The sequence below is a fragment of the Vipera berus genome (assembly GCF_964194415.1).
Source record: "Vipera berus genome assembly, chromosome: 4".
Taxonomy (NCBI): domain Eukaryota; kingdom Metazoa; phylum Chordata; class Lepidosauria; order Squamata; family Viperidae; genus Vipera; species Vipera berus.
This window is the reverse complement of record NC_138206.1, coordinates 86,286,780-86,314,414: the sequence shown is the minus strand read 5'-3', so window position 1 is coordinate 86,314,414 and position 27,635 is coordinate 86,286,780. Positions and strand designations below refer to the sequence as shown.

Below are 27,635 nucleotides of genomic sequence, written 5' to 3'. Positions count from 1 at the left end.
AGTCCTTGACCACAGCTGAGATCCAAATTTCCATAGCTAAGCAGGGCAGTTAATTGAGTTGTGCTTCATCTGATTATTCTGTTATGGCCTTTTTTGCCACAGTTGTTAAGTGAGTCACTGCAATTGGTAAGTCAATCATGCAGCCGTTAAGCAAATCTGTCTTCCCCCATTGACTTTGCTTGTTGGAGGTTGGCTGGGAAGGTTACAAATAGTGATCACCTGACCCTGGGACAGTGTAACTGTCGTCAATACATGCCAGTTGTCAACCGTTCAAATTGTGATCACATGGCCATGGGAAGGCTGTAGTGGTCATAAGTAGGAAAACTTTTTTCAGTGCTGCTTTAACTTTGAATGGTCACTAAATGAATAGCTGTAAGTCAAGGACTACCTGTAGTTTCTTAAAGTACCAAGAATGAATAGATTACTATTTGGAAAATTTTCTTCAGAGATTTTCTTTTCGGTGGTAATCCATTTAGTGACCATTTGATGTTACAACAGCACTAAAAAAGTAACTTATGACAGTTTTTCACCCTTATGACCGTTGTGGCATTCCCATAGTCACATGATCAAAATTTAGATGCTTGGCAACTGACTCATATTTATGATGGTTGTAGTGTCCCAGAGTCATGTGATCATCTTTTCGTACCTTCTGACAAGAACAATCAACGGGGAAACCAGGTTCACTTAACAACCGTGTTACCAAATTAACAACTGCAGTGATTCACTTAACAACTATGGAAGAAAGATCGCAAAAGAGGGCAAAATCTGCTTAACATATGTCTCACTTAGCAACAGAAATTTGGGGCTCAATTGTGGTTGTAAATCAAGGACTACCTTACTGCAGGAATGTAAGAAGAAGCAGGAATCCCTAAAATCAGTGAGCATCTTCCCTGAATGGAAGTATTTGCATTGAAAAGATATCTGCATAGAAATAATAGAAAATATTAAGATATCTGCTTAATTTTAGGAAGTTTTCATCTTTCTCATCCTCCACTGCCACAACAAGATACTTCTGTGTTGCATTTTCACGGAGTTAGGGAACTACCATGAAAAAAGGGAGTGAGAATGCTAATTTTAACCAGTCTTGTTTCATCTATTACTGGGTGTGCTTTCATATTTAGTTTAAAATGATGGTAGCTCAATATTTAGTTGTATATATTTAAAAATGCAGTTTGCAATTAAAGCTTATTGTCATGCAATTTATATTCTTGCAATGAAGTATGAGGGCAATTTAGAAATTAACCTTGGTTTGGTTATCAATAACAGAAACTTGCAGATACAGAACTTTTATTATACACTACAACATTACATTACTTTTTGACATAATTGCCATTCAAATTTAGGCACTTGTCATGACATCTTACAAGGTTTAAAATTCCTTAATAGTAGTCGCTTGGCAGCAAATCTGGGTTATGGGGGGGATGATCAAAAACATTCCAACAGAACTGCTTCAAAAGTTCTTGGGTGCGTCTAGCGGTGTGCGGGCGAGAATTATTGTGAACCAACACCACACTGGAAGTTAGCATGCCCCGTCGCTTGTTATGGATGGCTCGTCTGAGTTTTTGTAACGTTTCACAGTATACTTCTGAACTGATGGTTGAACCACGCTCCATGAACTTCACTAGCAGTACTCCTTTGGCATCTTCACATTTGGTGGGATTTTCTATGGCACCACTTCCAGTGTGGTGTTGCTTCACGATAATGCTCTCCCGGACACTACTAGACACACCCAAGAACTTTTGAAGCAGTTCCGTTGGGATGTTTTTGATCACCCCCCCCCCAAATAGCCCAGTTTTGCCGCCGAGCGACTACTACTAAGGAATTTCAATCTTTGTAAGACATTATGACAAGTGACACCATTTGAATGGCAATTATGTTAAAAAGTAATGTAATGTAGTTTTCTAACGTGTATATAAAAATGTTCTGTATCTGCAAGTGTCTGTCATTGATATTCAAACGGATGTTTGTTTCTGAATTGCCCTCATATTTATGCTAGAAAATATATTGAAATATTAAACTGGATATAAAATGAAGCTATTTATGTATTAATTGCTCTGTGACTTTTAAGTGAATTTTGCATTGTTATGTAGTATTTATACATAGCTCTGGAAATATTTATTCTATTAAATATGTATGAAATACCTTTTTACACATAATGGTATATATAAAGCATTTAAAAGTAATGAACTGAAGTGACTCTTTAAAATCCATTGTGTAGAATCCCTCACTGATTTAATATGTATGCATTCACATGACATTTTTACAATTATGCTTACATGATGTCATGTTCAGTTTGATGAGGAACAAGGATCTATAATTCTGAAAATATCATATGAAACATGACTACCATAATTTTTCTGTTGTTTGGAAATGATTTGACTGACATTTTGTTTTTAGCTGTTAGTATGAAAAGATGGCGTAGCATTTATTTTAATTTCAAATGTATTGGATCAAACCATCAGAGAAATTCTGTAATTTAGTCTGTTATTTTTATTGTTTACATAAAATTATATAGACCTTCAGAATGGGTTTCCAAAATATAGTGCAGTTTTAAAAAAAAGATAATTCTTTAGCCTACACTAAACACTTGATGGAGTAGTGAAAGTAATTGGCTCAGTAATAATAATCCAGAAAAACCTCAAAATTACGTTTAGAATTATTGTGACTGAACAGTGGTGAACCACATCATCTATGCTATTCTTCTCTGACACTCAGTGAACAAGAGCTTCATTTTTCTCTTTTAATTAATCAACAGTTTCTTGCTGGGTACAAGAACATTGCACAGCTGAAAAAATCAGCATGGAGTAGTGAGAAAAAAAGATCTTCCCAGTTGATATCAGAGATGGATAGACAGTTATAAGCTGTGTACTTGAGGATGCTACCACCAAAGGAGGCAATACCATGTATTAGAGCTAAGGGCATACTTACTTTTTCCACTGTAAATAAGTAAATACATATCAATTCTTCATGTATATATTTTGTTCAACTACATCACCATTATCTTTAAAGATGAAATATTGATATGTCCACATATTTAAAAAAGAAACATTTACATGAAATGTACTTCCTTTTTCAAATAACTGTAGGTCCTGGGGGTTGCTAGATGCTTGGCAAGTAGTACTAAGAGGAGCAGTATCTTCTGCAATATTGCAATCACTTGAAAAACAGTAACTGTTAATACTGGCAGAAAACTTTCTAGAGTAGCACAGTAATTTGGTTGGAATAATATAATAAAGTGGATGCTTTAAGCAAATATTAAATACACTAATATGAATGAAGGAGGATTTGCAAATTGTGAAACTGTGTAATTTGTATAGCTGTCCTTTTCTGTCAATTACTCTGGGCGACTTACAATTCAATATGGTCTTTAACTAGATTCTCAGCAAAAAAAATAGAACAAAAAATCTTCTGAACTTGTATAGTTATAACTGAAATTCTGCTAGTTACCTTGTTTAGGTATTACTTAAGGGCATTTGAGTCACACCTATTTGAAACTATCCATAATGAATTGTTTGCAACATCAGTTTTGAATATTATGTTTTGTTCTTGATCCTTGATAACAATTCTTTGCATATTACCTGAAAGTAAACTCTTCCATAGATAGAATTTGAGATATATGGGTTACTTGTGATTGTTTTCTCAATTTGTTTTTCTTTATTGTTTTCCATGATATAGATTCCTGTTCCATAGTGGCAATCCAGAACATCCAGGGGATATATTGATCAATACAACTGTGGACATATTACCTCTTAAGGTATGATAAAACTCTATTCCTTTTTCCTTTTCTATGAATATAACAACAAATACAAGTATTTAGCAACCACAATTGGGACCAGAACTCGATTGCTAAATAGCGCAGTCACTAAGTTGGAAAAATCATGTGACCACGACTGTCCTTAGGATTTTATATCAGCTTTCCTTTTCTCCTACTCCCAAGCTGAATGCTTACCGCAACACTGGATAATTAGCAAGAACATAATTAATGTTTGTATTACATTCACTGTAGAAGGGAGGGATTACAAGAGAGTAAGCAGGAACACTCTTTTATTGATATTAGGGATTACACTGGCTGTTTGCCTTGTGTGCTCAAGGCTGAGAATTTACAGATAATCACTTCCTGCAATAACTAAGTCTGGAATCACCAACATTTCTTTTTATCCCACTCTTAAAAAATAAGCTTGGACTTCATGAGCTGAAGGCATTCCCCCCCTCCCACAGAACAGGACTTGTTTAAATATTAATAGAGCATCACCAATAAACCTGACTTTAGTTGTTAAACTAAATCTTCCTGTATCTCTCACCACAGGCCGTGTTGGAAGTCTTGTAATTCAGCAACAGCTGATAGACGATAGGTTTTTTTTTAATCCCATTTATATCCCGCCCTTCTCCGAAGACTCAGGGCGGCTTACAATCTAAAGCACAAATCTTTCCATCTTTCTTCAGAATGCTGAGTAATGGTAGAACCAAAGAGGAAAGGTGTATTGGACTGCATGCCTTACAGATGATTAAAAATAATATTTAAATTATCTAAATTTCTTAACTTGTAAAACTTCAATTTTGTGTTGTCTTGGGGTTTATTTATCAGTAAATATATTTAGTATTGGACTACAGCAACATTTTATAGGAGTTGAGCTAAGTTTCAAAGAGGAATATAAGGTGATCAATACATAAATGCCATTACTGAACATTCCAGAGATAAGTGAGAGACAAGGCAAAATCACATTATGTATTTTGTGTTAAAATAAGTTATATATATGTAAATAAAAGGATGCAGCATATCATTATCTTTTAGGAATATTGTTTCATTTTCTGGTATCAACCAACCATGGCCTCTTCTGGGAGGGGCCAGTCCAGTCTTGTTGGCTTCCAGCGTATTATGAAGTGGGGATGAGGGGAAGAATTGTGAATTCATTAGCATGTTATTTGTTAAATAATTAATTAAATCCTTTATCAATGGGATGATAATATTTTATATCTCATTTTTCAGAATAAAGAGCTGTTATTAAGCAAAGAAACCAAAGAGAAACGGTTAGAAGATGGTTATTTCAGAATAGGTAACTAAATAACACTACAGTTCTGTTTTATAGACATTTAAATACAAAACTTAGGTAATTCAAGTTATGGTTCATTTTGCATTACTATTGATCTAGCAGCATACTAATCAAGTTCAGGTGACAGAATTTCATGAACTAATGTTAGATAAGGTATTTGAGCAGCCGATATGGTGTTGGCATTATCACAAAAGAAGAAGGTGTGCTGTGACACATTGGAACTGAGATCTAGAAAAAAAAATGCAACCATCTAATTATGGATTCTGAAGTCTGCACCACTTAAGCGTTTTTATGGTGGTGGTGTGTTTCAGAATTTATTCCAAACTGGTACCTTGGAGTGCATGGGAGTACATATGTAATGTCTCCTTAAAGCAGCCATCTGGCTTTGCAAAAATATACAGCAGCATTAAAGAATTTGAATCAAATGCTATTTGCACTCTTCATGTTCTCTGCAGGCCTTTTTTTGAAATTGTTCATTTTCCAGTTACTGACCATACTATTTTCATTTGATAGAATAGATAAGATGGCAGATGAAAACTTTGACTTTTTCATATTATCCATAAAATCCAGGTTTTATAATCTGTTTGTGCAAAATGAATAGGATTAGATGTAGGTGATTTGTATTTGCTGAGTGTATAATTATTTAGAATTATTTTTGCTTTTAAAGGCAAATTTGAAAATGGCAGAGCAGAAGGAATAGTCAGTCGCAATTTAAATCCAATTACAGCTATCCGGCTGCTGGTCATACAAAATTCATCTGTCTGGGCAATTATAAATGAGGTAAGAGTTAAACAGGATGCTTAATAATGAGAACATTTGCCTTCAAACATTTAAATTCTTAAGTTTCTTATATTAAATATCATGATATCTTAAATCTTTGTGGCTATTCTGAATATTTCTCCTTTATAAAAGTGTAGCTGCTGTGCAGTAAAGAGGAATATTAATGCTATTACTGCAAAATTCAGCATAGTTTGATTTTTTGCAGTTTACAGCACTTGTATATTCTTGACTTCCTGCAACAGACTGGATACTCTAATGCAGATGTCAAACTTGTGACATCACATGACATCGCGCAATGTATCGGGAAAGTTTTGCCATTGCCAGCAATGGGGTGGGTGCGGCTTCCGGATGACACGTCCGGCCTGCAGGCTGGCAGTTTGACACCCCTGCTCTAGTGGTATGAGTTGAATTAGATCCAAAGATGTCCTATTTGTTGAATGTCCCTTTTTTCAATTTTCCTAGCTACAATACCGCCAATGCTATTCAGAAGTTTTTCCAGTTCCTGAGATCTGATTTCTAAGAATAGCAGAGGAAAGAAATTCATTTCTTCTGTTATCAAGTGTCAGAGTGTGTTCTATCAGTATATTCTGCTCATGGAATCATTGAGCTAGTCCATTGTAATAGACAGTTCAGAAAACCTTTTACAGTAACCATGCATGTCAAGTTTGTCAGTTTGCAGGGGTCCTAATGACTTAGATCAGACTTGCCAAATCTGGTGCACTGTCATTTAAGTTCTATACATCTAAAATGTCATGTTGGGAAAAACTGGCTTAGATTAACTAAGAAATTTTGGTTAGTAGTATTATAACAAGTAACTATTTCATACCTTATAATAGAAAAGAGGCAGTTTCTGTTTCTCCTTAATCTTTCAGTAGTAATGGCCATAGAGATGTATTGAACAATATCTCTCAGCAATTTCTTTCATCATGTCTTCTAATAACAGATACTGTAAATTTTGATCTAGGAGTTCATCCCATCTCTGGTTAGCAGGCATTCTTGTACCAAAATACATGCAAAAGCACATTCAAAAAAGTGATTTTGTTATGCTCCCAAACATTTGTTAATTATTACAATAACTTGATTACACTACACTGAAAAGTATATGATCTATGTTTGCTTAAGTGTTTGGCTGTTTATTGGGGACTATCAGACATTTTTCAATTCTGCATTACAGATTCATATTAAAAAACTCCCAACTGATCAATATTGAAGAAGTAAGAAGATAATATTTTGAACACTTTTGCAAAATCATCCAAACTGCAGAAGGAAGATATTGAGTATGCACCTTATTTCAACTCAGTTTTCTCACTGAAACACTACCTCCCGTGAATTCTACTGTAATTGAGAATATAGACTCTGCAAAAAGGATTGATTACAGTGTAGAAACTGATATTCACCTGGCATTCTTTATCTTGATTAATAATTTGAACATGACTTTGGTTGGCTAGGGATAAATTCTCCTTGGTGTATCCAATGGTGATGGGCAATTACAAAAAAAGTGTATATATTGTTACATTCCTTGGAAATGAGAAAAAGGTGTTAAAATACATTTTATGAAGAGGGTACTTTTTGAAACTCCATTTATTTTGTTATTGAAAACCCTCTTTTATAGATTATCAGGGATATATATTCAAAAATTTTAGGGTATTTAATTTATTAAATAATTTGAAAATACATATTTTTATGCCAATAATAACTTAAGTTTTTTAATGTATTACCTTACTTTTTGAGTTAACTCTACATTTTACTTGGTTAATGATCATATTTTGTAATATATTGCCATGGTTAGAAGAGTTAAACTGAATTTGCCAATGAAGCACTTTTGTATCATGCCAGATTCTCCTGCACAAATCCCACAAAAATAAGAAGGGTTTCCACGGAAGACCATCTTCATGAGAGGTTCACAGAATCAAGGATATGGTGTTCAAAGATACAAACATGGCATGCAAGAACTTTGAAGAACATTACCTGTGATTTTCACAGCCTGGGAATTAAGGAATTTTATATTTCAATAGAGTGAATGAAGTCTGCAGCAATTTAAAGTTTGAATCATTACCCATTAAAGGGGTACTTTGATAACAGTTGTTCTTTTTTAATCTTTGTAAAATTTTCTTCAATGCAATCAACCAAGTTGCTCCTTTGGATAGCAATGCCTTCTGAAATCAACTTTTTTTGGTTTTGCATCCCCTTTTCAATGAACTCTGCTCAGTGCTTTTGAATGATTTAATTTAGCATTATGTTAGGAATAATGGAATAGATACACAGTAACCTCAGCAGAGCTTTTATAATTGTAACTTTGTCAGTCCTTAAATGTGGAAGTGATTTCTATTTCTTAAGATCCAGCTTCTGCTTAAAAGCATTGTACTCCAACTGACTTAAGCAAGGCTTCTGTGATCTAAATGCTTCTTTTATATTTCAAAGAAAAAAGATGTTTGCTTGGTAGCCTTGAAGAGAGGCAATTCAAGCACTTTGTGCTCTGTAGCACAGAAAACATGCAATAGTAAAGTAATAATAGTAACAAAACTTTTTTTTTCTTATCTAACTCCAGCCAAGTTGTGAAAACCAAGCCTTTTTTTTTAGTTCTGTGACTCACGCAGGTAAACTAAATCTTCTTTAATAGTGATAGCTTGTGTTGTGAATTAATTCTTAGATATTTCTGTGTCTCAAATGTACATTTTTGCCAAAAATCAGTGTCTCTCTTGCCTTCTATCAAATATAGAAATTATTTGTAAGGAATTGAAGGGATTGGATATCTATTTTCTATTTGAGTCTATGAAGAGTCCGACCACTGCTAAAGAAAGAAAAGATCACAGTATGAAAACAATACTTGAATTGTTTCAAATTATTCAAGACTTGAGATTGCTTTGATTTTAAATAGATGGGATCCTATATTTATGACATAGTTTTGCTGAAATTCTTTGTTGGTTGGGGACGTATTCATACAAAAGTGCTTATATGACATACTAGCTAAGTTATAAATTTGAATATTACTTCCATAAAATTAATGGATGGCCTGTATTGATTCTAAAATGAAAGGTATAGTAATAGTGGCCTATTTTACAGACATATAATAAACTAATGCAGAACTCTGATTCCTAAATGTTCAATAAATCTTAAATGTTAAACTTATTTTTAGATAACCTGTAAGCTGCCTATAATATTGAACATTAATTGAATGTGTATTTAATATTGACATGCCATATCAAGGTGGGTGCGTGGGATATGGTATATTTATGATAAACTTAATAATGATAATCAAGATTAATGTTTTCCTACACAAAAATAAGGTTGGGTAGGAAAAGCACAGAGAAGGTGAGAAACTGTTCAAAATATGTACCTTTTCTTTATATGGAAAAGGGAATAATACGTATGAAAATATTCATTTCCATATTTTAATTTTGCTACAAACAAGTTGTAAAGCTATATAATCACTTGTCCTAGCTCTCAAGCTAACATAGCAGATCAGTGATTTATGAGTCTCTGCTGCATAAATGTGAGATTTTCTATCTCTAGAAGCTTATTCCATTGCAGTTTGTGCAGGTTTATTAACCTTTTGTATTTAATTTAAAAATTAGTCTGAACCTTAGATCTAAATGTAATTTGCTATTCTCTTCCAAAGACCAATAGATCACTTCCTCCCATTGAATGTATGGTCTTTGGGGAAAGTTTCTCTCTCCAAAATCACTAGCCAATTGATTTAACAGTAACCTAGAAATCAAAAGTGATCTTCTCCAATGCAACTTTAGGCATGCTTAGTCAGATGCAATATTCCCTGTGTTCAGTAGTATTCTACTATGCAGTATTAGTTATATTTAAATCCTTAACTTTAATTCTTGAAACTTCTATAAATAGACAACTGTCTTAGGTATAAACCATTCCATGTAATAAAGAATTGCACAGATGAGGTACACTAGCAAAGTGTTCTTGTGTTGCCAATTGGAAATGAGGAAAAGTAGTAAATATCAACTCTTTATACTGTCAGCTTTAAAGATCTGACAGGCTTAGGATAAATCAGGTAAGAACACCCATCTCCCAAAGCAATTGGCCAGTTGTATAAGAATATCTAAATCAGGGGTTCCCAACCGGGGGTACTCGCACCGCCTAGGGGTGCAAGACAATATTCCAGGGGGTGCAAAAACTTGGGTTTTCAAAATTATAGTGTATGTGCATAATTTGTTGCTGTTATTTCAAACCTTTGTAAGGGGTGCGAGAATATATCAGAAGCATTCTAGGGGTGGGGGTTTAGAAAAGGTTGGGAGCCATTGATCTAAATGGACTAATAAACTTCTATGTTTATTAATGCCCTGATGAAGAAAAGAGTTATGTACAATTAACCACCATTTGAGCAATAGTAATAGAATTGACTTAATGGTATTGTCCTAGCATAATTCTAAGTACATTCAGTTAATCTGATGGTGTAATAGAGATTATTAAAAAAATCACTTCAAATGCTTTATTTTATTTTCTAGTGGAAGATTTAGATTGTTGTTTTGTAAGAATAACAGTGAGAGAGGCAATATAGTGATTAAGGCATTAGACTAGAAACTAGGAGACACTGCCTTATGCATGAAGTCAGATGAGTGATTTTGGGACAGTCCCCCTCTCTCTTGGTCTAGGAAGGAGGCAATAACAAACCACTTCTGAAATCCTGCCAAGAAAATAGCAAAGAATTGTCCAGAAAATTACCAGTAGTCAGTATAATACTGACTTGAAGGCCAGACACACACACAAAAAAACCCCAAAACCAAACCAATATGCATTGAGTTGGTGCTTAGAATAATTTCACTGAATGGAATATTCAAAAAGCTTATTGCTTTTCAATAACTACATACATGAATAGTTCATCAGAACATGAATGCAGCTATAAAGAATGTATTATAGAGTCTCAATGTAAAATCACAGTTGTGACCAGAATTTCTGTTGCTAAAAAGGCAGTGGTAAAGTGTGTCATGCCTAATCTTATAACTTTTTTTGCCACAGTTGTTAAGCAAATCACTGCAGTTGTAAAGTGAATCTGTCTTCCTCCACTGACTGCTTGTCAGAAGCCAGCTGGGAAGGTTGCAGATGGTAATCACCTGACCCCAGGAAGCTGCAACCATCGTAAATACATGCCAGTTGCCACATTCATCTGTGAATGTGTAGATGCTGCAATGGTTGCAAGTGTGAGGACCAATTATAACCCTAACTTTTTTCACTGCCATTGTAACTTCAAAGAGTTGTTAAACGAGTGGTTGCAGGTCAAGGATTATATGTCACTAGGTTGCTGGAAAGTAGGTTCAGTAGAAAATTCTCAGTTCGTGACATAACAAAAAAGTATATCCTGATAATTTGGAGTAGTTAATAACTTGTGGAACACATCCTCTAGCATCTGCTCAACCAGAATTTTTTTTTTAAATTCTGAGTTTCTAAAATGGGAATCTAATACATGGTACTAGGCTTATTTTTAATTCAAAAAATAGTTCATAAGTTTTCTAATAAAATGTGTGGCAACTGTCCAGAATTTTGTTTAGAAGAGTCCCTGGAAGGTAACATAGAATCTGTACTTTGCCATAGGTTTTTCCCCCCTCATACTAGCCATTTTGAGAGTAGGCCAGAGCTATTCCCAGATTTCATTGTGCTCGGGTTGTAATACATTCTCGGCTTTCTAAATATAGCCAGCATCCCAAAGCAGTTGCAAACTCCTGATATAACTTTTCTTATATTTTCTGACATTCGTATTTTCTTAATATAAATGCAGCTGAACTAAATGTTCAAGTTGCTAGCATTCTTTATTTTACTGAAATACTAAATCTTAGCAATACTAAGATTAGAAATACTAAATCTAAGTATAGTTATTTTTAAAATAACGGTGGGAAGGTAACAGCGTTCTGTGCGCCTTTGGCGTCTAGTCATGCCGGCCACATGACCACGGAGACGTCCTCGGACAAGCGCTGGCTCTTTGGCTTTGAAACGGAGATGAGCACCAGCCCCTAGAGTCAGAAACGACTAGCACGCATGTGCTGGGGAACCTTTACCTTTATTTTTAAAATATTAATAGAAGGTGTCTGGATATTTCTGGTGCTCAAAAAATCCAGTTTTAAAGGAGCTTTTGAATGTTTTTTTCTAAAGAAACTTGAAATTCTTCCTGCAAAAGTACAAATATTATTTCATGCCCCTTCTTGTCTATTAGGTCTCAAATTCAGTCTACTTCCTCCTTCTGGGGAAAGGAACAACTTGTATATTACTTGAATTATGGTGTTTTGAAGATGCTATTTTGACTGTCAGTAGAAACCAGTGTACTGGTTTAAAACATTTAGAGTTGCCCAACTCCTTTGTTTGACTCTGTCAGCTTTCTAGTTGTCTCTCTGTTCTTATGCTTGTGAATGCTTCATCCTACAGCCAGGTTCCTTGGCATTCTCCATGATGTGGTTAATTCCTTGTAAAACTTTTTTTAGAGCTAGATTTCGGTATTGTTAATTTTGCTGCTACATTTGAAAATCTAACTGGGTCATGTTAATTGTGCCTTTCATCAGTGCGCTATGTGCCACAAGCTGCCCATGTACTATTTGAAATAAATATTTTTAAAAACTGCATTCTGGAGTTTTAACTAGAAAAACAATTGGAAAGTTTTGCAGAAGGACTGGAAGTATTTGTATTAGATAAATACTGCTGGAAACACTTGTGTACATAAAACCTATAAAATGCTTTTTATATGTGATAGTATATATGTGTGTGTGTGTGTGTATATGTATATATATATATATATATATATATATATATATATATATATATATATATATATATATATATATATATATATATATATATATATCACTAATGTACTAACAGCCAACAGATTCCAAAGAAACATGATTACCAACTTAATCAACACTTTGATTTCTTTGCTTAATAACAGCTCTTTAAACCAACACCCACAAAAACCCAAGACAGAGAACAAGAAAATGGCAAAGCCCTCCTCCCATACTTAAAAGGGACCACAGACAGAATCAGCAAGATCCTCCAAAAACACAACATCAAAACAGCATTCTACACAGACAGAAAAATATCCACCATCCTAAGAAACCCCAAAGACATAATTGGGTTAGAAAACCAGAGTATACGAAATCCCATGCCCCACCTGCCCCACCACATACATCGGACAGACCAACAGAAGAATAAGTGCACGCATTGAAGAACACAGGAACTCACTCAGAAGGGGAGAACAAACTTCATCCCTGTTCCAACACTTTAAAGCCATGGGACATAAAATTGATTTTTAAAAAACCAGAACTATCGCCAAAATTGAACATTTTAACAACAGAATAATCAGAGAAGCCATCGAGATAGAAAAACGCCCCCACAGCATGAACAAACGAGATGATACCTCTCGCCTACCAGCAATTTGGAAACCCGCCTTGATTGACAGATGAGTCCCAACCACCAAGAATGATACCAGACCCAAACTCATGATAACATCACATGACATCACCACACCATTCAAAAAGCAAATCCGAACCCACAACGATAACGACACACAACCACAAAACAGAAACCTAACTACAGCTGCAACATCAGCCACTTTAAACCCCTCCAAACCACACAATAAGCAAACTGACACCCACTATAAAAACATGGCACCACCACAAACACGGAGCCGAACAAAAGCAGCACAACTCACCAGTTCAGGTCTAAGGCTGGCAGCTGAGACCAGCCCATCCACTCAAAACTGCGGGAACACCTGCTGCCAGCATCAGGTTCCCTTCGTCCAGTGCGCTCACACAGGGAGGGTCTTCTCAGTGTGCCGCCGGTAAAAGACTGCCGGCGGATAACACCCAGGGGAAGGGCCTTCTCTGTGGGTGCGCCTGCCCTCTGGAACCAGCTGCCCGTGCAGCTTAGGACTGCCCCTGACCTTCGTTCGTTTCGCCGGGATCTGAAAACCTGGCTCTTTGAGCTCTCCGGCCCAGGCTGAGAATTTTTAACTGGGGTTTTTATTTTTAGGGATGATTTAATCTTTTTTAATTGTTTTTAACTTTTGTACTGGTTTGGTTTTATATACCCTGTAAACTGCCCTGAGTCCTTCGGGAAAGGGCGGTATATAAATCTAATAAAATAAAACACATCCCCACCCAATCAGAACACAGCCCCCATTCAAAATACACTCCCACCCAATCAGAACACAGCTAACCCCCCACCCAATCAGAGCACACCTCCACCCACAGACCACACCCCCTCTGGCAGTTTAAAAAAGAAGAAAAAACAGCCACTACCACACACTTCTCCCAGAAGAACGAAGCTGAAGCCACCAGCCTGAGGATGACGGATGAGATTTCGTCAAAATGTTGCCCTGATACCTCCAATTCTACGTGGGAAAAAACCCGAATGACCAAAGATCTACACACACACACACACACACACACATATGTGAAACTCAAAAAATTAGAATATTGTGCAAAAGTTCATTTATTTCAGTAATGCAACTTAAAAGGGAAAACTAATATATGAGATAGACTCATTACATGCAAAGCAAGATAGTTCAAGCCGTGATTTGTCATAATTGTGATGATTATGGCGTACAGCTCATGAAAACCCCAAATCCACAATCTCAGTAAATTAGAATGTTACATGCAATCAATAAAACAAGGAGTGTACATAGAACAATATCAGACCTCTGAAAAGTATAAGCATGCATATGTACTCAGTACTTGGTTTGGGCCCCTTTTGCAGCAATTACTGCCTCAATGCGGCGTGGCATGGAAGCTATCAGCCTGTGGCACTGCTGAGGTGTTATGGAAGACCAGGATGCTTCAATAGCGGCCTTCAGCTCTTCTGCATTGTCCGGTCTCATGTCTCTCATCTTTCTCTTGGCAATGCCCCATAGATTGTCTATGGGGTTCAGGTCAGGCCAGTTTGCTGGCCAATCAAGCACAGTAATCCCACGGTCATTGAACCAGGTTTTGGTGATTTTGGCAGTGTGGGCAGGTGCCAGGTCCTGCTGGAAAATGAAGTCAGCATCCCCATAAAGCTTGTCTGCGGAAGGAAGCATGAAGTGCTCCAAAATCTCCTGGTAGACGGCTGTGTTGACCCTGGACTTAATGAAGCCCAGTGGACCAACACCAGCAGATGACATGGCTCCCCAAATCAACACAGACTGTGGAAACTTCACACTGGACTTCAAGCATCTTGCAGTGTGTGCCTCTCCATTCTTCCTCCAGACTCTGGGTCCTTGGTTTCCAAATGAGATGCAAAATTTGCTCTCATCAGAAAAGAGGACTTTGGACCACTGAGCAACAGACCAGGTCTGTGTTCCTTTAGCCCAGGTAAGACGCTTCTGACGTTTGTTGTTCAGGAGCGGCTTGACAAGAGGAATACGACATTTGAAGCCCATGTCCAGGATCCGTCTGTGTGGTGGCTCTTGATGCACTGATTCCAGCCTCAGTCCACCCCTTGTGAAAGTCCCCAACACTTTTGAATGGCCTTTTCCTGACAATCCTCTCCAGGCTGCAGTCATCTCTGCTGCTTGTGCACCTTTTTCTTCCACACTTTTCCCTTCCACATAACTTTCTATTAATGTGCTTTTTGATACAGCACTTGGGGAACATCCAACTTCTTTTGCAATTACCATTTGAGGCTTTCCCTCCTTATGGAGGGTGTCAGTGATGGTTTTCTGCACAACTGTCAGGTCAGCAGTCTTCCCCATGATTGAGATTCCTACTGAACCAGACTGAGACAATTTAAAGGCTCAGGAACCCTTTGCAGGTGTTATGGCTTAATTAGCTGATTAGAGTGGGACACTTTGAGCCTAGAATATTGCAACTTTTCACAATATTCTAATTTTCTGAGATTGTGGATTTGGGGTTTTCATGAGCTGTATGCCATAATCATCACAATTATGACAAATCACGGCTTGAACTATCTTGCTTTGCATGTAATGAGTCTATCTCATATATTACTTTCCCCTTTTAAGTTGCATTACTGAAATAAATGAACTTTTGCACAATATTCTAATTTTTTGAGTTTCACCTGTATTTTCCAGAGTACATAACCACAAAGTGGGTTGGTTGTTTCCCACCTTAAATTATAGCTACTACCTAATGCTAACGAACCATGTTTTTATAATTATTTGAAATGGGTAGCAATAGAGCACAGCTTCTTTGAAGGCAACAGATTCACACAAAACATTACTGTTTTTACCCACTTTTTTATATGGGTGGCAAACATACCTAATACTGCTGCTTCCTATTTTCCCCACAACAAGCACCCTGTGTGGTGAGTGGGTTGAGGGAGAAGGACTGGCCCAAAGTCAACCAGCTGGCTTTCATGCCCTAGGGAACCTAGAACTCAGTCTCCTAATTTTTAGGCCAGCACCTTAAACCAGCACCAAACACCCATGAGTCTGGAATAAAATTTTTAGTCTTGCTAATACTTCTTTCTTACAAAGAATATTTTAGAATTTTTTTTAAAACCACCATCCTATTTTTTATCTTGCCTCCTGAATTGGGGTGCATCTTTCTCCAGTTCTCATGCATTTATGAGATGTTTTTTTTCTTGACTTTCCTGGAGTAAGCTAACTACAGAGAAATACTGTCTTTAAAACACACTAGGTATTTATAAATAAAATAAAACCAGTTCCTATACTGAAACTTCTCCAAACTTGAATTTTGTAATATCTTATTGAATGACTTAAATTAATAATTATAAAAGTGTATGAAAAAATCTACTTTAAAGCAAGCTTCATTTTTTAAAATCATCTTTATTACAGAGATATACAACTCTTCCACAAAGGAGGGATATAGAAGGCTTGTCAGAAGGCTGTCAGTACTTTAAAAAAACCAAACATTTTCTATACACTGATCTACAGTGGGGAATAAGTTATTTACAGGAATATACACAAGTATCTTCATTTCACCAGGTTTGACAATTGTACAAGGTGTCATTTATTGGAGACCAGTTTATTTCACTCTATATGTGTAGAAAACGCAAAGTGCTTTTGTAAAGTTCCATCCAATGGCTAAGGAGACCGTGTACAGCAAAATGAGAAGTGCAAATGGATACAGAAGGACCACCGTGTTCTTCAGGAATGGCAGTGCTGAAAGGGAGCAGAGCGTCAGTAGAAACCAAGACTGTGAATCTTTGTCTCAATGATAAGAAAGAGCAGGAAGCACTCCCTCTTGTGTGCGAGAAAGCTAGTGCACTTTCGCTAAAAACACATCCCCAGAGCAACTGCTAATTCTTAGAAATATGAATCTTCTTGAAACAAAACCACTGAAGGAAATGGCAGAGTTTACACTCCAAGGGCTCACATAAGACAACTATGTAGGTTTTATGCTAAGGAGCAAAAGTAAAGACTGGAGTTTCTCTGTGATTACAGATAGTCCTTAACTTATGACTGGTTGCTTAATGAGCATTCAAAGTTACAATGCCCCCCCAAAGGTACTTCTAACCCAGTTCTGAAGACCACTTCCTCCCTGGCAGTTACATAACTGCATGTTGGGCACTTAGCAACTGGCCTGTAATAAAGGCTGTTTGACAAATCATGATATAACATTTATGCACACTTGTTTGTGCCAATAAAACTGTTCCTTCTCATCTGCAATACCAATTTCTTGCTGAAAGCCTTACCATTACTTACCATTGTACCCCAGAAATGTCACATAGATGTAATAACCAATTGCAACCAGCCAGAAAGTATTTCCAACAAAATAGCCAAGAAATGATGCTGATAAAATTACATCTGCAAGAGATAACTCAGTCTCAGTATATGGCATAAAAGAAAGCAAGACAATAAAAGTGCTTCAATTTAAAAAAATACTTACAATGAATGAAAAACAACTGGATAAAATGCAGAATGACAAGAAGTGGGTAGAAAGCATTCAAATGAACATCAAAGGCATATCCCCACTCTACATCATAGTCCCTGTTCTGATGCTTTAGCAAAAATTTATTGGAGATAAACCTTTGGGGGGAAAATTCAAAACCTATATATTAAAATGTGCAATACATTATTAATTCAATATAGCATGAAATAATTCAAATAACTTTTTCAATGTGTGTAGTACTTTTGTATTTTGTAGTACTTTCAAATCCAAATGTATTTTTGATCTAGAAATCCAAAAAAACCCTTGCAAGTTCTTTTAAGGAATATTATAAAAGCAACAATTTTGATTCCTTAGCAGAATATTAAAAATACAAATATATACTTCAATAAGGAAATTTATTTTTCCACCTTCCTCGTCAGAAATGATGTAGGGTCTCCTGCTTGAGCAGGGGGTTGGACTAGATGACCTCCAAGGTCCCTTCCAACTCTGTTATTCTGTATAATTCCTTCAGAGGTCTCCCCTGTGTTCTTTCATGCGCTGGGTGGGCATCCTGAGAGGATGGCTGGTGTGAGTGAGATCACTGCAGCCTTGGTGGAGCAGTGGGCTAATGCCTCCTTAAGTAACACCAGCTGCCTGCAATTAGTGCAGGTTGAGTCCCACCAGGCTCAAGGTTGACTCAGCCTTCCATCCTTCCGAGGTAGGTAAAATGAGGACCCAGATTGTTGGGGGCAATAAGCTGACTTTGTAATAATGCCGCATGGGGGGGGGGAGCAAAAGCCCTAATAAGCAGGCATATACATAGAATGAAGGCTATTGCTAAGCACATTGATTTGTGCTTTAAATTGTAAGCCGCCCTGAGTCTTCGGAGAAGGGCGGGATATAAATGGGATTAAAACAATAAAAAAACAATAATACAGCTTGTGCCTATTATGTGCTAGAAAATCCTAAGCATATTTTCTAGTCATTTTCTCCTCCAGATGGTTTCCATAAAGTCTACTGCATACGTAAATGCTGAGTACTGGTAATATGTTAACAAGTGAACTCAGCATTAATTTTAATTTTGTATGACCTTCTCCAGAAAGTAAATCCAATATGTGAGCATCATTTATGATCCATTGTTCAAAATGTTCTACACTTTCCTTTTAATCAAATCTTGAGCTGATACGTGAGTACGCTATTAATTTTAAATTCTATTTGGAACTTGCAATATATAAATTCAGAAATCTGAATTTTAAGATTATTTTAAACAGACTTACCACATTAAAGTTGCAATTAGAAGGCCAACTCCTACACAATCTATAAACACGACCCACAGCAGCAGCTTTATCATTTCAACAAATCCCAAGCCTAATACAAAGCCAAATCCTATAGTGGATACTGAAGAAGGAAGATGAACAGCGGTCACATATATGATTAATTCAAGGTATACTAGATGTTCTAACTTTGAATAGTCATGTGCTCCCCAAACATAATACTGCTTAGAGAATACTCATTCAGTAATATGCCTCCATCTCCAATAAAATTAATTGATCATCTTTCCAAACAAATACTCTATGTTGTGCTTATGTTGTCAATACTACTAGTCTGAAAACTAAGACACACAGACGTAGAGTGCTTTGGTAGTATTTTTCTACTTAAATGTTTCTAAGTTGATGAAATAAGTTATAGATAATAGTGTGTTTTTTTAAGACTAGTGATGAAATAGCTCGGCATTAGGCTGCTTTCCAACAGAGAATTACTGAATATTGGTGTTCCTGGAGTTTAAATAAAATTTGAAGTTCGTTCACAAATATTATGAATCTGACTCTATCAGCAGGTGTTCAAAGTCTTTGGGAATGTACAGGCAAGGTACTTCTAGCTATCAATTTTGTAATAGTTTACTCTGGTTGAGCAGTATAAAACACCAATATTTATTTTATTTATATCCCACCTTTATTATTTTTATAAATAACTCAGGGCTGCAAACGCACACAATACTCTTTTCTCCTCCTATTTTCCCCACAAGAACTCTGTGAGGCAAGTTGGGCAGAAAGTGTGTGACTGGCCCAAAATCACCCAACCAGCTTTCATGCCTAAGACTGTCTCCTGGCTTTTAGTCTGATGCCTTAACCACTATACCAAATTGGTTACTGTTACTGAGGTCTCATTGCTACCAATACTTAAGAGCACCAAGCTAGAAACACTAATTTCAAGTAGATAAATTCTCAGCTACTCACCACACAGCCAGATACTCAGTAACACAAGGAAAGCAGGGTCATCTCTGGCCCATTGGTCTTTTGTTTGTTTCCTATACTGAAAATTTCTGTACACCTTCTGTGGTGAAGTGAATAGATACAACATCTGCCACACAGCAAACTCAAAGTCCATGTGACGAAAATGAAGGAGTCTCCTCAAGTATTTATAGCGCTTTGCCCCAGCTGTGTGTCTTGCTGATGCTCTAGTATTTAAAGATCCATTGCCTTGATCTCGGGGATTAATTGATGCGGTAGGCAACATCTTGCTAAAGAGGGAAAAAATAGCCACAATTTTTGAAAATAGGTATATTTGAGCTAAAACTTCAAAGCAGGCACCAGCTTCCATGTTGAAATTATAAATGACTTCCTCCCACTTCAAACTAGTAAATCCTTGCTCTGTTTTATATAAGCATGTATTAGATCCTGTTATTAAACATAGTAGTAGAAAGTCAATCCTCACACTATCCGTTAAGTATACTCAAAGTGTTAACATACTAGATACAATTGGAAAAAATATTTCTCAAGATTCCAAATAAAAAAGTCACAAAATTATGGGGAAATGTGCCACTTCATCCATTTGGCATCACTATTCTTGAATGAGCAGAGGGGTTAATATTAATACCTTAGCTAAAATCATAGTTTTATATGATGCTCTGGCTCTGCCAATAATGTGATTCAGTACAAAGGACTCAGTACATAAATAGGTATGAAAAAGTTTTGCTTATTTAAAATTTTTGGTGGGGATAATGCTAAAAAAAAAGCCTGCTTCCAAGAAATTTGCAAGAATTTCAAGATATATACAGCAAGCGTTGCAGGATTTGCCATTCCAAAATATTGACCGAGCAGAGAAAGCAACAGTAAATCACTGGTAGTGATTTTTCCTCTCATCGCCACTCTCCACCAGCCAAAAATTAATTCAGGTACCATAAAAAACCACATCAACATGCATGAGCCTCAGGTTTCTGCAAACTCCTATTTATGGTTTGTATAGTTCAGACCACGTATTATCTTCTCACACAGGCCAAATTAGGACAAAATATATACTGTCTTTGAAACACCTGTAAATGATCCAAAGCTTTATTAATTCATAAGATACATTAAGTTGTACAAATGGAAAATAATATATCTGTAAATTATTTTTCTTTCCTGTGTAGTAGATCTAGGCAGGACTATATTGCATATATGAAGTATACTAGGAGACTGCAGAAAATGACAGCAAAAAGCGAATGTTCTTACACTATTTTTAACAAAAACAGGCAACAACTGAGCTTTTATACCTTTCAATCCAAGGTAGTAAATCTCAAATGGCTAGAGAAGGTTTAGGAACAAGAAAACCATTCAGCAGACATAACTGTGGAATAACAGAAATGGAAGTAAATCAATACTGTAAAGGGAATGAAAAGCCAGCTGCAGAAAATAAATACAGGTAGTATTTGTATGTATCCACATACAACCACAATTATAATAATACAAAAATTGGAAGGGACCTTGGAGGTCATCTAGTCTAAACCCCTGCTCAGGCAGGAAATCCTATACTGTTTCAGACAAATGGCTGTCCAATCTCTTCTTAAAAACTTCCAGTGTTGGAGCATTCATAGCTTCTGGAGGCAGTTGTTCCACTGATTAATTGTTCTGTCAGAGAATTTCTCCTTAGTGCTAAGTTGCTTTTCTCTTTGGTTAGTTTCCATGTGTTGCTTCTTGTCCTGCCTTCAGGTGCTTTGGAGAATAGCTTGACTCCCTCTTCTTTGTGGCAGCCTCTGAGATGCAGTATTCCAAGTACGGCCTTACCAAGGCACTGTAAAGTAGTTTTAACACTTCACGTGATCTTGATTCTATCCCTCTGTTAATGCAGCCTAGAACGATGTTGGCTTTTTTGGCAGCTGTGGCACACTGTTGGCTCATATTTAAGTGATTGTCCACTAGGACTCCAGGATCCGTCTCACAGTTGCTACTATTGAGCAAGGTACCACCTATACTATACCTGTGCATTTCGTTTTTCTTGCCTAAATGTAGAACCTTACTTTTTTCACCATTGAATTTCATTTTGTTAGATAGTGCCCAATGTTCAAGTCTGTCAAGATCCTTCTGTATCTTAAGCCTATCTTCTGGAGTGTTGGCTATTCCTGCCAGCTTGGTGTTGTCTGCAAATTTGATAAACTCCCCATCTATCCCCTCATCTAAATAGTTGATGAAGATGTTGAAGAGCACTGAGCTCAGAACAAAGCCCTGGGGCACCCCACTACACACTTCCCTCCATGTAGATGCAGTTCCATTGAGGACCACACGCCGAGTACGGCCGGTCAGCCAGCTATGAATCCATCTGGTGGTGATGCTATTTAACCCACATTTTTCTATCTTTTCAAGTAGTAGGCTGTGGTCTACTTTATCAAATGCCTTACTGAAGTCCAAGTAAATTATATCCACAGCATTCCTCTGGTCCACTAATTTTGTCACCTGGTCAAAGAATGCAATGAGATTTGTCTGGCATGATCTGTTTTTGACAAAGCAATGTTAGCTTTTGGTAATGACTTTGTTTGCCTCTAGGTGTTTGCTGATTCGTTGCTTATCTTTTCCAAAATCTTGCCAGGTATTGAGGTCAAGCTGATAGGTCTGTAGTTTCCTGGATCCATTTTTTCCCTTTTTTGAAGATGGGAACTACATCAGCTCTTTTCCAGTCCTGTGGTAGTTCCCCAGTGCTCCAGGATCTTTGAAAGATATAGTTCAGTGGTTCTGAGATCATATCTGCCAGTTCCTTGAGAACCTTGGGGTGTAGTGATTTGAACTCATCTAAGGTGGACAGGTGCTCACTTACCATTTTCTTGCCTATCTTAACTTATGTTTCTAATCTGTTTTTTACGGCACTGTTTTTGATAGGTTGGACTGTTTTTTCCTTTTGTGTAAATACGGATGCAAAAAAAGAGTTGAGTAGTTCTGCTTTCTCCCTGTTGCTTGTCACCTTCTTGCCACTTTCCTCCACTAATGGGCCAATCATTTCCTTAACTTTTTTCTTGTTTTTTACATGTTGAAAGAAGTTTTTTTGTTATTTTTGACTTTGAGCGTCAAAATTTCTGTTGCTAAGTGAGACATTTGTTAAGTGAGATTTCTCCATTTTACTACCTTCCTTGCCATATTTGTTAAGTAAAACACTGCAGTTATTACAACTATGGTTGTTAAGTTTATCTGGCTTCCCCATTGACTTGTCAGGTCACAAAAGGTGATCACCTGACCCTGGGACACGCCAATTGTCATAAATTTGAGTCAGTTGCCCATTTGAATTTTGATCATGGGGATGCTGCAAAGTCATGTGAAAAATGGTCATAGCTCTTTTTTTTCAGTGCCGTTGTAATTATGGTCACTAAATGAACTGTTGTAAGTCGAGGACTACGCTCTGTGCATGTTTACAAGGTTGTTTTTCTGAGGGAAGGCTAAACGTGGAATAAAGGAGAGCAGGTTGTGTCTTCCAAGAATGTTGCCTACACATCCACAGTAGTTCCACTGATCCTCAGAATAATGTAAGCAGAAAATTCCAAAAAGACTATCCTCCTCCAAGTAAGATTATCTTTGCTGCTAAAGTTTGAAGGGAAAGAATGAAGGTAAAAGTAATCCACAACAGGAATTAGCCAGAGAAAGAAGTTCCTAGAAAAGAAACCCCCAAATCAAGGAAACTACATGGACATAGATAAAAAAATTAGCTAATCTAAGTAAATCTCAACAGTCAGGACAATGCCAGCAAGAGTGTGGAACAAACTACAAAACATAGAGATTAAATTCAGAAAATTAAAGAGCAGAGGCCAACCAGTAATATTTGTTCTGCAGGATACAATCAGAGCATAAAATCAACACATAAAACATACATTACACTTAACTTATTAAAGGAGAACCCAAGGTCCTATAGGAAGAGACAGAGGCATTCTGAAAATAGAAGCAAAAAATATTCCTCAATATCCGAAGGAAAAAAGATACAAGTGTCTTTGGGTTCAAGAATAAAGAAAGAGGGGTCAGTTTGTTGAAGAAATAAAGAGAATATTAATCCTAGAAAGGAAAACAATGACAGATTTAGAAAAGCTTATAGAATAAAATAGGCTGCTATATTCTACAACGGAAAAAAACCAGAATTCTTAAAGCAATGTTTTGTCTGTGGTGATGCTTGACAAATTGAACAGAGGAAGTAGTAAACAACCAATGGACAAAATCGGGAATACCATCGGAATATCCCTGGAGGATATGATATGATGGTATTCGCCTGTTTGATTCCCTGGATTCGGGCATTTCAGTTAGATGAAAATTATTTGACAAGCCATCGTAAATTCCTTAGTTTATACCAGGGATAGGCAACCTCGGCTCTTTTATGACTCATGGACTTCAACTCCCAGAATTCCTGAGTCAGCATAGCTGACTCAGGAATTCTGGGAGTTGAAGTCCATGAGTCATAAAAGAGCCGAGGTTGCCTATCCCTGGTTTATACTAAGGAAGAGTAGTGAGAAGGGAGAAGGTGGGGAAAGGCCGCAGGTACCTTTTAAGGCAGGAAAACACGGACTAAAGGCCGAGGCACCACTTGCAGACGGCGCTCTGGGGCGAAGAAGGGAGAAAAGGGGGCGTGGCTGTTAGGATTCCCACCGTTCCAGAACACCCCCCCCCCCGAATGTTCCAATCGCCTTCACCTTACCCGGGCGGTGACTGCCAACCCCGCCTCTTCTCGTCTGGTCGCTGCGCCGGGAGGGGGGATTAAAGACGCTCCCAAGAGGAAAATACCCCCCCAACCTGCAAATTCTGCTCGATTGCCGCCACCCGCCACTCACAGTTCCTAAGTTGCTGACTTCCGTGACTTCCAGGATAAAAGTGCCAAAGCGCATGCGTACGCAAGAGGAACAGGCTAACTATACGTCTTTAAGCGGAGGCTGATGACGTACACGGACTTTTAAAAAGTGTAGAAGGATCTCTCAGTTCAGTCATTGAACAGGAATATTTTATAGTGGGTTACGTTGCAAGTTTATTTTTAATTTATTTCTAAATACTATAGAGCAGAGGTCTTCAAACTCGGCCCTTTTATGACTCATGGACTTCAACTCCCAGAATTTCTCAGCCAGGCATGCTGGCTGAGGAATTCTGGGAGTTGAAGTCCATGAGTCATAAAAGGGCCGAGTTTGAAGACCCCTGCTATAGAGAGATACTGATAAGTTTTTTATGCTTAAATCTCCAATGTTAAACCGACTCACCATTGTATTTGTATTTAAAACATGCATTTATCTTCATCTCACTGTTCAGTTTTGAAGTAAACAATATTGGGCAACAGATAGAAATAATTATTCATACATTTTTATAATGAAAGCATCTAACGTAATCTGAGTATGTACTACTGTATGGTGGTAAAGAGTTCCAAGCTGCAAAAATCGAACGGGTATTAAGATTGCGGAGGTAAAGAATTACACAACTCCCTATCGCTTTGCTGATCATCTATTTATGTCTCTTTTTGCCATTCAAAGGTAATTGTTATTCAGGGTCAACGCGTGCAATGCTTAGTTTACTATTTTGCGGACATATCATTTATGCAATGTAAGGGTTTTACTAGATTTTCAATTACAGAGCTATTTTTCATACCAAAAAAGATATAGTTATGCCACACACTAAGCCATAGTTAATCATATATTACACAATAGACCACAGTTGACTGTGTTCACTATAATAAACAATTTCTGATTTACCATAACAAACACCCTATATTTTAGCTTAGATGTTCGTATGAATCCAGCTAATGCGTTTATGTGTATCAAACAAAAATTGAACAACCTTATTGTTATATACTGGGTTCTTTGCTTGATTGATGAGACAAGGCGAGTGACTTCAGCAAGAATCATTCTTTATTTGCTTACAAGAACTAAACTGAGAAACAGGGTTGTGAATGCAGCTATTTATACCCTGGCCTCTAGGTGGTGGCCAATAGGTTTAAAGTAACCTATTGCTGCCCTAGAAACAGCCAATGGTGGTGCTGGAGACGGGTTGTCTGAGGAGCTGGGAGTCATTAGCCAGCTTCCCTGCTTAAACAACCTTCCAGCAATTAACCCCATGTGATACTCTTTAGTAAGACAAAACCCAATACATTACACTTATAATAAGGTATTGTGGGAAGTCAGCCCCCAGAGAAGGAAATATTAGAAGGGCAGAAAAATATATTTCCTCAAAGGATCTTATAAGAGGCAGAAAGGCATGTCCAGTTTTTCTTAATGGCCCCAAGTCTCCCTTTCCCAAGCAGAAACCAGCTTTGTAGAAATGCAGATGTAAACCATCCAGGAAGGTTGAAGCTATAACCTTAGGAAGACCTAAAATCTAGATACCCCACCCAAACTCTAAGACAGGACATAATACAGGGGTCGGCAACCCGAAAAAGGAAAAGAGCCACTGGGAACCGGTTCCATCACACACACAAAAAAGTGGGAGCCGCATGTGTGCGTCCATGCACGCGCATGCGCAAAAAAGTCTTGCGCATGCGCAAAACGGTTTTTTCTTGCGTATGCGCGGACGCCCACGGTTGCCACCTTCCTGTGTGTGTGAGATGGAACCGGTTCCCAGTGGCAGCGGCGCCGCCGCCTTTGGCAGCCTGTAAACGTGCCGTGGCAGCTCTCCCAAAGAGAGGAGGGTGGCGGCCTGCAAACGGGCCACGGCGGCTTTCCTCCTCTTTGGGGGAGCTGCCGCGGCACGTTTGCAGGCTGCCAAAGGCGGCACCTCTGTAGGCGGGCCACGGCAGCTGTTGAGGCCTATGGGCGCGACATTCGGCAGGGCCCCTCTTCGCAGCACGGTGCGAGGCCCTCACCCCCCACGGACGCGCCCTCCTCGCCACGGGAGCCACCCCCGCCATCCTCGCACACCACTAGCGCAGGCCCACCTCGTCTTGGGGGCCTGCCCTCCGCACGCCGGCTGCATCCTCCGATTGACCGACGCCGCCAGGGAGACTGCCCGGTGTCGGGCTCGACACGCCCGACACCCGGTGAGGCCGCAGAGGGACTTACCGGGCCCCGTGACCAGCTGCCGGCGTCTGTATGCAGCCCCCACGTTACTGTGGCCTTCCAGCGAGCCGGGGAAGAGCGCGGCCGCCGGGACGACCCAGCAGCCACCGGCGCCTCTCTCGATGCCCCAGCAGCCACAGCCGTGGAAACGCGCAGCTGGCTGACATGACCCAGCGCCGACGCAGTGGGCCGAGGAAGAGCGCAGGGGTGGGGCAGGTGCGTGCACACTCTCCAAACCGCCGCCATCCCGTTTGCACAGCTGCCGTGAACGCGGCAGGTCTCCACATGAGACAGCGGCGGCTTGGAGAGGTGCGCGCGCACCTCCGCCCTTCGGAAAGGTCCGCGTGCACCTCTCGGAACGGGCGGTGCCATTCTCCATTTGGAGAGGTGCGCGCGCACCACTGCCCGTTCGAAGAGGTGCGCGCGCACTGGGCGGCTGGGAGCCGCAGGAGATGGCTCAAAGAGCCGCATGCGGCTCCAGAGCCGCGGGTTGCTGACCCGTGACATAATAGGATTAACCTACAGATGCCAAAGGGGCACACTCAGACTCAGGTAAAAATACATGACGCAGGAAACAAAGCTTCAAACAGGAATAGGAAACAACCTCAGGAGCCCCAGAGGGTATAAAATCCCTCTCTCTCTCTCTTTTCTTTCAGAGCCATCTTTCTGTCTGGCTCTCCTCTTCAATAAACTGCAAACTTCTTTCTAAAGCCGTCGTCATGTTGTTTATTCCTGACTTGGACTGAACCATGATGAAAACTTTTCCTTCAACAG

At 38.4% G+C, this 27,635-nt stretch overlaps 2 protein-coding genes across 7 annotated transcripts in view; one reads left to right on the top strand and one right to left on the bottom strand.

The window, feature by feature from the left end:
• The window catches only part of MGAT4A (alpha-1,3-mannosyl-glycoprotein 4-beta-N-acetylglucosaminyltransferase A), a 95,611-nt gene extending 83,144 nt beyond the window's left edge, over positions 1 to 12,467 (top strand). For 4 of the 5 annotated variants that reach the window (XM_081327638.1, XM_081327637.1, XM_081327636.1 and 1 more), the window contains 4 exons: positions 3,676 to 3,754; positions 4,988 to 5,054; positions 5,719 to 5,831; positions 7,006 to 12,467. In XM_081327638.1, coding sequence (XP_081183764.1) covers positions 3,676 to 3,754; positions 4,988 to 5,054; positions 5,719 to 5,831; positions 7,006 to 7,041 — 295 coding nt within the window. In that variant the 3' untranslated portion in view covers positions 7,042 to 12,467. Of the gene's footprint in view, positions 1 to 2,755; positions 2,985 to 3,675; positions 3,755 to 4,987; positions 5,055 to 5,718; positions 5,832 to 7,005 lie in introns of those variants that run through there. The other variant, XM_081327639.1, reaches the window with a different exon arrangement.
• Positions 12,468 to 16,540: 4,073 nt separating this feature from the next.
• On the bottom strand, positions 16,541 to 24,693 carry UNC50 (unc-50 inner nuclear membrane RNA binding protein). Of its 2 annotated transcripts, none has more exons than XM_081327562.1 (7): positions 24,527 to 24,693; positions 21,138 to 21,211; positions 19,843 to 20,126; positions 18,883 to 19,003; positions 17,624 to 17,763; positions 17,440 to 17,541; positions 16,541 to 16,896 (listed from the first exon to the last, which is right to left on the bottom strand). In XM_081327562.1, exons 3-7 carry the CDS (start codon positions 20,120 to 20,122, stop codon positions 16,760 to 16,762), a joined length of 780 nt encoding a protein of 259 aa, XP_081183688.1. In that variant the 5' UTR covers positions 20,123 to 20,126; positions 21,138 to 21,211; positions 24,527 to 24,693; the 3' UTR covers positions 16,541 to 16,759. The 2 variants fall into 2 exon arrangements, with proteins under 2 accessions (XP_081183688.1, XP_081183689.1); XM_081327563.1 differs by having other exon boundaries at positions 24,522 to 24,678.
• Between the last annotated feature and the right edge of the window lie 2,942 nt (positions 24,694 to 27,635).